General features: G+C 38.9%; 1 protein-coding gene across 4 annotated transcripts in view; it reads right to left on the minus strand.

Annotated features, from left to right (window-relative positions):
* Positions 1-405: 405 nt before the first annotated feature.
* The window catches only part of PDE5A (phosphodiesterase 5A), a 94184-nt gene continuing 81431 nt past the window's right edge, over positions 406-13158 (minus strand). For all 4 annotated transcript variants that reach the window (XM_073001711.2, XM_073001712.2, XM_020781448.3 and 1 more), the window contains exons 16-21: positions 11580-11680; positions 11342-11419; positions 9296-9359; positions 7627-7701; positions 6670-6753; positions 406-4799 (exon numbers count right to left, since the gene is read on the minus strand). In XM_073001711.2, the coding sequence (XP_072857812.2) occupies positions 4662-4799; positions 6670-6753; positions 7627-7701; positions 9296-9359; positions 11342-11419; positions 11580-11680 (540 nt within the window). In that variant the 3' untranslated portion in view covers positions 406-4661. The remainder of the gene's footprint in view (positions 4800-6669; positions 6754-7626; positions 7702-9295; positions 9360-11341; positions 11420-11579; positions 11681-13158) is intronic.

Raw genomic sequence — 13158 nt, forward strand, 5'->3', positions numbered from 1 at the left:
AGTCTGGACCACAGATACTGAAATTGTATTTCAGGTTTAGGTATATATTACTGGAGTGGTGGAAATGCAACTACCCTCTGTACACAATATTTATACCTTTTCAGCAGGGGCCACTTAACTCTTGTTAAGTGGAAATTAAGGGGGCTGTTGTGCAACTTGGGCGAGATGACAGAGGAAGTCCACTTTGACCAGACTATGTCTGCCAAATCCAGGTAGATAAACCTACTACAAACAGAGTATTTTTGTCAGTAGCCTGGATCTACTCCACTGTTTTGTTCTTCTTTTACTATACAAAGCTGTACGTAGCCAAACTGCAATTTTAACCTGTAAAAAATTAATTCAGATTGATATAATTTCTCTCTACACACCTAAAGTTACCCAACCCAATAATGCTTTGATAGGTCATGTGTGACATGGTCTTTAATAATGACAGATTCAAAATACTAACTATTACAAGCCCATTCTGTTGGTGATCATGGCTCTATACTAATGGATGCTTGTATGTATTAAAAGCCAAACAAAGCAAGGTCAGATTATTATAAAACTGCTATCAACAGGATAACATGATTAGGTGATTCACCCTTAGATGAAGGATATCACCCAGTAATATTTGACGATTATATGGTTTTGCTTATAAACCTTTGAGTGTGTGAGACAAATCATTATGACAAAACATTTTAATATTATTTTTGTTCCCCCTAAACCCCATAGGTTTCTTTCATTCCATTTGCTAAACCACATAAAGACAGCTTAACTGGAAAAACTCTTGTCATCTTGGTGATCTCTCCACATCTCTGATATCCTTCTTCACCTGAACTACGACAAAACATATCACATTCATCTGAGGTATCTGGAGCTCTCACCATTGAAGATCCTTTGTGCATTTTTATCATTGCAAATGTTCTAAGCTGCAGACACACAGCAATCTCCAAAAGAGGATGATGGCTAAAAAAATTCCAGCCTTGGGGACAGGATGTCGAATTTTATGTATTTAGCTCTATCTAAAGTGAGTTAAAAGTACTGATAGTGGTCAAGATCTCAATGGACTAGTCTTGATATGAGGTACCTCTGTCTTGCTTGCCTCTTGAGATCCTTAGATCTTGACTTAATATTTTTTTTTGTCCTTGCACTTTGTTTGGTGGAATATTTGAACCCCTTATAGAGAATTTAAATACGCTGAAATCATACAATGCAATCCTTTGTGCAAATGTTTCTCTTCAAGGACTGACAATATGAAAAGCTTTCCTGTGTAAAACAAAATGATTAACACCTGGAAAGCTACCATCACAGAGCATGTTGAACATGGTAGCTTTCTATCCTAAAACTGCACAAAGCATCCTGGAGTGAAGCAGCACAGTTCAGAAAAGGTCAGGAGCAGGTGGAATTTTTTCTTAAGTAGAGTGGTCCTTAGAAAGAAATATGTTTTAAAGTTCTTACAGTAAATGAACTCAGACTCTGGCAGTTATATTCATTCTGTGGAGATGAAAGCTCTGTGTGAGTTGCAAGGGATTATGGGTACAGTAGTCTCTGCCTATTAGGCATTCTGCATAGGATGCAGGAATGCCTAATAGGCATTCTGCACCAGACCCATAACCCCTTGTAATTACCACTCACCCATTCCCCCTGTCTTCTTCATAGGATGAAAATGGTTGCTGGAATCTGAATTCATTAGCTTAAGAACCTGGAAACACCTGCCAGGACTTTAACTTCTTCATTAAAGCCCCCAGAAACCTGGCCAAGGGAATTCCTGCAGACGTTTTGGGGCTGTAGTCCATGAATTCCTAAAAGCCCATGCCTATCAGTCAGCGTAAATACTTTTCTGCAGCTGCAAGAACATACATACAAGCCCCATGTCAAAAAGCGACAACTTCCAACATAGTTGAAGAGCAGCTCCGAGATAACCAGCTCGTCAACCGTCTCATCTTTTCATAACATATGGAGGCCTCTATTCTGAGGCCAAGGGTTCCTTTACACTTAATGGGACAGATGGAGTGGTTTTCTGACTGCTTTTTCAAATTGCAGCCATATAACACAGGTCAGTGATACTACTGTGATACTCCCTGCTATGGATGTACAATTAGCCACTGATCATCTGGAAAATTTGAGGATCTTCTCCTAAACCAAAGAGTCTGTTCTTCCTCTTAGCATTATACAATGATTAAGAGGGATGTTAAACTTGTTTCTTTGGAGATGTAGCTGAACTGTATCTCCCATTAGCCGTAGCCAGCTGGTGAGGAGCAATGGGAGTTGCGGTCCAACAACATCTCAATAGCTATAACGTGCCCAACTCTAGATTAAGAAAACTCTCTTACAGAAACTGAATTGTCCAAGTTCCTGGTTCCTCCAACCCTACTCCTCTACACTGAAAGCCAAGAGGACACTGCTAAGAGGCTGTGCCCAGTGAGCAAACTGTAGGTTGTCTGGAATCAAGATCTGCTCCTAATTTGAGAACTTGAATAGGAACTCCCAATTCAAATTCATAAGAAATACACACATACAGACAACAAGGACTTTTCTGGCACCTCAAAGATTCAACACGTTCTACCTGGCATAGGCTTTAGAGGACTATACCCCACAAAACCTTAAGCCAAATAAGGCCGATTAAGCATTTAAGGTGCCACAGGATTCCTTGTTTTTTTTTAGACAGACTAACATGCCCTCCTCTCAGAAATTCCAAAAAAGATCCAATATTTTCCAATGCTGAGCAAAAATTAATGCAAAATATTTGACAGACGTGCTTAATGCCACTGCCAACATGCCCTTAAAAAGTACTACACATGGGAAATTCATATCTTTAGACATCTGTGTACAGCCAAAGTTGTCTCTGCAAATAAATCACATCAATCAAGACCTTGTTTCTGACATGGTTCTATGATTGGTTGCAGGACCTAAGATGATATTTTAGGATTTGTTTTGTCTATGTTACTTTCTTGAACTAATGTCCTCTAACTTATTTGAAAGCATCTTTTTAACTTGTGGCTCCCTGAAGTGACTCTCAGCTGTTTCCATTTGTGCTCCGTACTTTTAAGACTTTGTGGTTAGGATTGTTCCAAATCAAATGGTCTCATGAAAAAAAAAAACCCAAATGTTCTTTTTTCTAACATTCACTTGTAAAAACTCGCTGCAATTATGAGCAGTTGTTTTTAAAGACTATTGGCGATTTCTTGACTCTGATCTCTTTAATTTGATTTCATTTTATGACAAACAGAGCAATTCTCATGTTCTTAAATAACCCTGGCTTTCTTTACTTGCTTACGTCACCACCGGCCTCATATGCTTCTCAATTCCTCTGTTTCCTTAGGCAAGAAGACATGAATCTTGCCTGCCGAACATCAGTTGTTCCTTCCCAGCAACGACCCCTCTGTCTCTACTCCCAGTCTCTTTCAACTTTTTAATCTGAGACATTCCATCTCAGTTACCTACAGTTGTAAACTATTTTGTTTTATCATATTCTTCAAAAGGTTTCCACCGTTGTTAAGAGAATTTAGGCAGTTCCATCTACTGAGCCCCCATAGTAGCTCTGGCTTGCAGAGTAATAAACAGCTTAAGTTCATTTAGTTGTAGCACTGTCGTGACAGGAAAAACCACAGAGAAAGCAGATGCCTTAAGATACTGTTCTGGACAAAATGTGAAAACCTCTATGGTTAAATTTGGTTGGGTTTCTCTGAATCTCACTAGTATACTCTCCCTCTCCTTGTTTTGTTCTGGGTTGTGAGACTCTATAAAGCTTCGCACTGCATAGACATTTGCATGGATTTTGGTAGGCACTCTTCCTAATTGATGCACTTTTTCTGCATTTTTCTTAATACAGTATGTGCATTTTTAATATATATTTCTTATTGACTAAAGCACACTTGTGAACATTTTTCAAAGATACATATTAATTTGTTGTGTGCATTTATTTACATATAATTCAAAACTGAGGGGGTAGCCTGCAACTTGCAGTAAGTTCCCAATGACAAGAAATGGAAAAAAAAATATGTGCATACTTTCACTAGTTGTCTTACATATTACAAACTATATGAATTCATTCTGAAAACTAGTTAATCTGAATTTCTTTCCATCTCTACCTTCATCCCTCTCTGGGGCTTGGTATGCTTGTCCTAAAAAATACAGGCTTTCTTCAGAGATATTAGCCTCCCATGTAGTGAACACTGACTTCTATGCTTCTCGGTGTTTTCATGTTTCCAAAGGCAACATTGCTCTTTCATTATTTACACTTACAAAGCCACACAAGATGAAAGAATTTTTAAAAGTGCCAAATATGGTAATCTTTAAGGTACTGGCCATTGACTGAAAATAAAACAACTATGTACAACTCAAAACCAAGAGGCTTCCAAAGCAGTCCTAGGAATTCTTTCCCCTTTTGTACCATCATACAAAGCCGTGCAGAACAAACCGGATCTGCCAAATGCAGATCTGCTTTCCCTTATATAAATGAAATATTGGAAATATACAACTATGATACATCATACACATAAAAACACTCAAGTTGCAGTTCCAACAACTGTGCAAAAATATATGTCTCTGGTTATTTAAAATACAGCAGTGGCAAATTATACACCTATTTCATACAGTGTCTAGCAAAACATTAAATATCCCCAAATTACTATATATAAATATCCTCTGTAAACCATCATATTTCTTAGTGAAGTGCTATTTCAGTTCCGCTTGGGCTGGTTACTCTCTCCGTTGATCAGGTTGCTTTCCTGCTGCTCAGCCAGAGCTTGCCATTTCTGTCTGTTCTTTCTGCAGCCTTCCAGCAAAGGGTAGCAGGCTTCTGATACATGTGTCAATGCCTGCAAATGGAAAGCAAATTCAGACCTATAAAGATCAACAAAAAGTTCTGGAACCTGAATAGCCTAGTTATCAGAGTTTGGTAAAGTTTCCATTTTGAATTATAGGTATGAGACTCCCACAGCCAGTATGGCTGAAGGGCAGACCCAGAAAACCTCTTATGGCTCTAGATGAGGGCTGAAGTGTACCTGTGGTCTTTATTTTAGAGTTAGGTCATCATTATTCCATCAGTTGGGTGGAGATTTAAGCCACAGAAAGTGTGTTTATATTTTAAATATCAGGAGCATGGAAATAGTTTGCCTAACAAATGCATCATCATCATCATCATCATCATCATCATCATCATCATCATCATCATCATCATCATTATTATTATTATTATTATTATTATTATTATTATTATTATTATTATTATCTAAATCAAACTTGTAAGCAGCAAGTCATCTTTGATAAGTAAAAACTGGACCCAGATAACTAGCAGTAAAAAAAAAGATACTTGGATATATTTATTTTGTTTGGGTAGCTGACATGCTTCAAATGACTAACAAAAGCAGGAAATGAATATAAAATTTAGAAGACACTTTTTAACATTGCTGACTAGCACGAATTTTACTGAAGACACAAAAACAAGTTCACTGAAAAATATCTGCATTGAATTCTTATTATATAAATGCAAGGGTAGGTAATACCTGTATGAGACCAATAAGAAGTAATTCTCGAAAATGCTAGCTTTCGACTTATACTAGTCTTCATCAGGCTTTGCACCAATATATTGTGAATGGTGCAGGGAAAAAATTCCATCTTCTAAGACTCCCATCTTCTGTTCCTTCTGTCTGTCTCTGCATCAATCTTTCTCCCCCAACTCCTTCTTTCTCTCTCAGTCTATCTCTGCCCCTTAAAGTCCCCTTTATATCTACTCAAGCACTTGTCTCCTATCTCACTCCTACAGATGAGCTACATTTCAAGACAATATCCACAGCAATTAAAAGAACATTACTTCTTCTATTCACTGAATGCACAGTTCTTCTGACAAAACACAGCTCTATGGACTTCAAGCTGAACTGTAGTGATGGACCAATTCACATGCAATAGGAAACACAAACAAACATTCCAGAGACCTTTTTTAAAATTTAATTTTGCTATCTGAACCTTTTGCAAGATACTAAAACCACTTACTCTCAGGTTGTTCCTCTGAAATTAATGAGAGTTCTTTCTAATATGCTGTTAGGGCAGGGTGGGCAACATGGGGCTAGCCAAATCTTGCTGGAAAGTAACTCCCATTATCTCTCACTGTTGGCTGCGCTGGCTAGGACAGCTCAACATCTGGAGGGCACAGATGGCTCATTGCCCAATAAAGGTAGGCAACGGGTATTTTGTGGGCTGCATATGGCTCTCATGGATTCGAATGTACCCCCTGGCATCCTGAAAAATTTACGGATTTTTTTTTAAAATTGCTCCAAAGATTTTGTTATGCCTTCTATTGGACGAAAGATTAATTTTATCATGTTTTGAGGCTACCATGGCACCCCTAAGCCTCATACCCTTCAAATGTTTGTTTGTTTTTGAATATATTTGGCCACTAGAGGCTGACAGGATGCTTTCCCACTATGCTCCTCCAATTTCTGTAAGATAAAAATTGAGGGGCCTGCCCAAAACATCAAGCTATGGATGTGTGTGACCCCTGGATCTCTGGAGGTTGTTCAAGTACATTTATGAACTGGAGTCTCAGCTTTGCTCCCTCAGTTAATACAGGTAGTTCCATCTCCCCCCTTTGTTTACCAGTGCTTTTTAACAGTGTGTACAATTTTCAGTTATTTGTACATAATACAGATGCAAACTCTTTTGTCATATTGGCCATTTCATACATGGTACCTCATAAAGCTGCAGACAGATGGCATCAATGAATCCAACTTGCATGCTAGGGATTTTGTTTTTCTTCTCTCGGTTCATTAGATCCTGAAAATCATCAAGATGAATTATGCAGGTGCCACAATGTGGCCAAGTGCAACAACTTATATCAGTGGTACATTCTAACACAGCATCTATTATAGCCCCAGTCTTTGGTCAGAATGGCCTAGGAGAAGTGGTCCTGGGTTCATATCTCAGCTAAACCTAAGTCCATCTTAAAGCAAGCAATTTACTATCAACTTTGGTTCTTCCTTCCATTAAATGGGTGTTTCAAATTCTCACAAAGTTATTGTGAAGATAAAACATCTGTTTCAGACTAATACTGCAAAGAAAACCTTGGAAGTTAGTGATTATTATAGGTCACAAAAACGAACCTTTTGAAATCCAGAGAACAGATCAAATGGACATGGCTAAAAATGGTATACATCTCCTTAAAACATGAGCCTGACAATCATTCTGTGATCCAAATTCATCAGCACAATTACAGAGGGACCATTAGCCCCTTGCTGACATATTGATATTGCTAGGGAGAACTGAAGAAGAGAGGTTCCTGCTTATGTGTAGGACCTACCCACAAACATAATTCCAGGAAAATCTGGGTTCATGCTTGGGTGTATCAATTACACACGAAATGTAACCTTTCCTCTCCAAGCCTGGTGCTAAAACTATGAAGAATGTGCCAGTAGAGGTGGTGGGGACTAGTGCTCTCTCTCAGCATGTTCACAACGCAGGCATTTGTAACATCTGAAAAGGATATGGTTTCTCACACAGGAAGAAGAACATTTTCATATTGTTGTGAGAAACAACAAGTTAAAAACCTTGAACAACATTTCATTTTACGGAAGATAGAGGAGGAGGCTCCTACACATGGGAAAACATGCCCTACAACAAATATATAGAGGACATGTTCGCTCTACTTACAGTTGGCTCTATGTTGAGTTCTTTTCGTTCTTTATCTCCTTGGTCAAAGAATTCTGCAGCAACAAGTTCAGCTATCTGTGTATTTTTGAAAAGAAGTTTCAAAAGTTAATCTAAGCTATTCTGCTAGTTCATTTCATAGCTATTTTATAACAATGTTTTAAAAATACAAATGTATGCAGTCAGTAGTCATCATATGAAAAATGGCCACCAAAGAACAGCAACCAGGATTAAAAGTAATTTGCATTAAAAGTTACAGTAATTAAAAGTAACTCGAATCAAAGAGATGAAACCGTATATGATTTTTGGAACTTGTTGGTTTTCCAAGGATTCATTCCATGTTTTTTGCTCACCCCATAAACTTTTATAATAACAGTTGATATATTTTACATAGCTTTTTTCTCCTCTAGAAAGAAGCCCATTGGTTCCAGCAACTGGAAATTGATATTTCTGGTTCAAGCACTATATTGCCAAATAATTTTAAAGCTGTTTCACCTTGGTATAGCATCTTACATCATGAAAACCAGAACTACACAGGTTTTAAACATGACTGAACACAAAGCATTTATCTGGAATAACCATGAAAAGTGTTGCCCGTGACAAGTGCACTTGATAATAGTACAATTCACTCTGTCCTCTAAGGCTGTGGTCCTCAACCTTGGGCCTCCAGATGTTCTTGGACTTCAACTCCCAGAAATCCTGGCCAGCAGAGGTGATGGTGAAGGCTTCTGGGAGTTGTAGTCCAAGAACATCTGGAGGCCCAAGGTTGGGGACCACTGCTCTATCTGAAAGTAGAAAGCTGCACCAGGTAAGAGGGAAAACAGTACTCCATTTACTGAAGCGATGACTGGGCTCAGAACATCTTTTCCTCTGGCACTGTATTCAGACCTCCCAAATGTGCCTTGATTATCCATGCTGATGAAAGAATGCAATGGGTCAAGAGCAAATTGTTTTCACAGAGCAAAATCAAGTTGTGACTTTCTTTATGCTTTATAGACTCAAAAGAGGGGGAGGGGTATGCCCTTATAGGATGCACACAGACCCTCACTCTGTTTTTATACTCGTGAAGTACCCAGAGCATAAACGAACCAGCTAATCCACTTCTTTTTCCAATTTCTTTTTCCAAACAGCAGAACTGCACCTCCAGGGGGTGCAGTAAACCTCAAAAAACAAGGCATGCCTCTGGCTTATATTAGCAGAAATAAAATCTGTTGTAGTTTTCAAAACCAGATGTGTGTTTTTTTTTAAAAGAAGAAAGACAAAAATGACCTCCCAGTTACTTCCTGTTCATATATTTTTCAAAATGAGAACTGGATTTTGCTGCTGTTTCGAATCCAGAGGTGACTTTCAGAGGTTCCTTTTTCACATGGAGGGCTGAGGGAGTTGTGGGGCAAAAAAAAAAAAAAAAAAAAAAAAAAAAAAAAAAAAAAAAGCCCTCGAGAACTTGCCCAACTCTTTTATAAGATCTAATTCTGCAAGCTGCCAATCAGCGTCTTGTAAACTCCAAACGCATCTGGCCTTTGCGAAAACTAAGCACTTCCAGCTCCCTAAAAAAATATATGCAAAATGCAACTTGTTACACAGCTGGAGGTTTATCAGGAAAAAAGTGTCCACAGAAAGTGAGAGATCCTCTCTCTTTGAAGGAAAACATAGATAGTTAGTGCACACCTACCCGCTGCTGAACTGGCCATGGTTTTGTTATTGCTGACAAATCACAAGCAGTCATTAGCATTGCCCTGTTGAAAATCATGTAACCATGTATTAAATATCTGTTTTATAAACGTAATTCCAGCTTGAAGGCAAAATAATAATGGCCATGGTATTCCATATCAGTTTAAAAAAACAAAAGCCAAATAATTAGACAACATGAAAAAGGATCTGTAACATAAATGGTTGCAACTGATTAATATTCACTAGTAAGAGGGTTTTTTTTTCAGAGAGGTCACTGGAGAAAGGATTGGACATACAATAAATGTAGCAAAATACAATAAATATAAGACTGCCTCTGGAGGGGGTGATTGTGCCAACTCTGGAGGCATTTGAGAAAATTGGACAACCGTCTGTCAGATCCACTTTGATTTGGATTCCTGCATCGAACAGGGGGTCAGACTCAATGGCCTTATAGGCTTCTTCCAACTCAATTATTCTATGATTCTAAGAAATAAAATTATTCTATGATTCTAAGAAATAAAACATTGCAGTGTATGGTGGCTCTTTCTGCGTTTTAACTAGGTGGGTTGGGTTAAAACATAGCCATAAACTCTTTGAAGATTCACTGTTCCATTTCCCATATTCTTGTTTTATATCCTCTTTTCCTCAGCAGAAACTCTGCATGCTTTGGTGACTGAGCAGTTCTATTTGATTATTTTGAGCTTTTTAAAAAAACTCTCAAGTTGCCCACCTCTATAAATCCTCATGTTATCCTGAAAATGGTATTCCCAGATTTTTTTTCTCTCAGAAGCTCTGTATTTGCACAGCTCTCTAACTAAGACTTACTATGCTAAAGCAAGTCACACTTAGAGTAGGCCCATTTGAATCAACTGAACTTATAGAGGACTTGACTTATCACATTTCCATTAATTCAACAGGCCTACTCTAGCACCATTTACTATGCTAAGAAACAGGATTTTGGCCTGCATTTATTCCAGTAAGAACATGGAAGTTTTAAGGAATCATGGAGTTTCATTGTTTGGAAGCTAAATCTATGCAGTTAAACTTCTTACTGTGGGTTATCTGCAAGCAGGTGTGAAATTGCTGGAAACACACCTCCTTTTTTAATGCATTAAAGCAGGACGAGGACCAGCCACCACCCTGCCAAAGTGCTGGGAGGCTTCTTGGATACCGATGATGCAGGGGTTGGGGCAACATAGTCCTTGCCAGCTCAACACGTGGCAACCATGAAGCGTCTGGAGCTGCCCCTCCCAGGCAAGAAGTAGGATGCAGGGTGGCTAATGCTGAATTAACCAGAAAGCCTCCAAGCACCACCTGACCAGCAAGAGTGCTTAGCCTGAAGAGGGCAGCTCCATTCTGCCACTTGTTGAGAGGCAGGGACTCTGCTACCATAACCCTGGTGTTGTCAGTTGCCAAGAAGCATCCCAGCACCAGCTAGCCAGAACAGAAACCTTAACATGGCTTTTAAAAGGGTACATTGGTGCCATTTTAAAGTCTCATCCTGGCTTGTGCTGTGTGCAGCAACATTAGTCATTGCAAATTTCATTCAATTTTGCACCAGTGTTTAGTTACGTCTTTTCCTCCTATAACAGGCTGTGCCAAAGGAAAAGGCTGTGCTTCACTGTTGAGGCTTCAGCACTCATGCCATGCAGGCAGAACTGCTGTCATCTTAGCCTAACCAATCTCATGAAGAATAAATAACCGGCCAGAAACTTAGCACTCCTGACTTTAATGGTTCAGTGGCTCAGGACAATGCACCTTCAGCTAAGGAACAATACAGTACTTTGTCAAGCTTTCTACACCTTGTCTTGGGAAACAACGCAAAGACTTATGTAACCGCCTGTAGCCAGTTGTTCAACTACATTTACCAGCCAAGTTATATCTGTTCTTTTACAGCGTAACCAACCAATTCAGTTAAACCAAGGCCCTGTGATTACTGACTTAGGCTAACACTACAAAATATGAACTGAACGGTTGAAGAAGCCAATATCATATGGCAGAAGGACCACCTTTTCAACATATACATGCACTTTTATTACTGACTTACAAAAATAGCTCCTTGTGATAAGGGTCATCTAAGTTGAACTGCTTCTTTCTGAGAAGGTCAAAAAACTCTCCACGCCTCCTTCAAACATAATAAAGGAATATTTATTAATGTGACACTCAAAGCACTGTACAAGTGTACACTGAAAAGGAAGATTAAAAAATAAAGAAAAAAGCTTCACAGCTGAACTATGACATTTTCAACAAATGCACCTATTTACAATAATATAGCAGTAACTTACTTAATGTAGAGTGCAAGATCTGTTGCAAGAATAGCTTGTTTGATAATTTTCAAGGCTGCCTTGTATTCTTCAATAGAAAGACCACTGAGAATCTGGTTTCCCTTCACATATACACACAAAAAAAAAACATCAGTGGGAGGGGAAAATGAATGATCACAAATATATTTCACTGATTTGGAAGTGTCTTGTTATAGACAATATAATGCTAAGGTGTTATGTTTTGTGAGTATTCCAGTTCAGAGGAAGAGATTGGCAAAAGCACTAAGCCAACCAGCCTCACAGCTACTGGTAAAAATGAGAATTATTGGATTGACTTTGAATATAAAAACTACTTCTAACAAAAATGCAAAATGTATTAAACAGTGAAAAGAAAATGCTAGAGGCTCAGTCATTTGGCTCTGCAAAGGGATCCATCCATCCATCCATCCATCCATCCATCCATCCATCCATCCATCCATCCATCCATCCATCCATCCATCCATCCATCCATCCATCCATCCATCCATCCATCCATCCATCCATCCATCCATCCATCCATCCAGTCAGTCAGTCAGTCAGTCAGTCAGTCAGTCAGTCAGTCAGTCAGTCAGTCATTTGACTTCTATACCACCCATCTGGCTACTACTCTGGGTGGTTTACATATTAAACTAGTGTTGGTTCACTGAATCACTGGGGACTGATGAGTCAACTCTTACATTTCCATTGAATCAAATAGGTCTACTCTAGCTGCAACTCAAGTCACAACTAGAGGAGGCCCATTTGAATCAATGGAACCCATGGAGGAGATGACTGTCCAAATCCTCACTGATTCAATGGGCATACACTAGTACAACATACTACACTAAACAACAGAATTTCAGCCACAGTTATAAGATTTTTATCTCTCTCTCACACACACAATCCCAAAAAAATCCACACCAGTATTCTCACCAATTGTTTTTCTGGCTATCCCATCATTTTCTGATACAATTGCCTATTGCATTGGAAGATCTAGAAGAGCAAGGAATTTGGGAGGACACAAAATGGCAGCAGACAGATTGCCAACATTTCCTGCTGTTGTTTGCACTGTCCTCCTCCCAGCCCCCAACAGGTTTTGCCACTGCCTCTGCTAATGAGCTCTGCTGCCAAGAAATTGCTATATAATTTTTCCCCTTTCTCCAAAGCAGGGGTGGAAAAACTTCACTTCCAACATTAAAGGTTTTGTGGAACTATGAAGACTCTCAGAGAAAGAGAAAACAATATGCAGTAGGTATGTATTGCTTCTACGCAATGACCATCAGCACTTGGTCCTATGATATGAACAGTACTTCTGGCTCCACAGAAAGATTAATTACAGGTTTTAAAAACAAAGGATCCTTTCCCATCCCCGTTTCAGGTCCAAGGCAAAAGGCCTTGGCAATTATATTATCAGTGTTCCCCAAGCTCATCAAGTGGCATTCAAAAAAGCTTGCTAGCTCTTAGAATGGCCATCTTTGCCTGCTTGTCCCAAAAAGGAATATAAAAACATTTAAGAATGTATAATGCTGGGAATGCATCCAAAACTAAAAATAGAAGTGAACCAGGCAAGATTTCTTTCCAA

The sequence above is a fragment of the Pogona vitticeps genome, chromosome 5 (genome assembly GCF_051106095.1).
Source record: "Pogona vitticeps strain Pit_001003342236 chromosome 5, PviZW2.1, whole genome shotgun sequence".
Taxonomy (NCBI): Eukaryota; Metazoa; Chordata; class Lepidosauria; order Squamata; family Agamidae; genus Pogona; species Pogona vitticeps.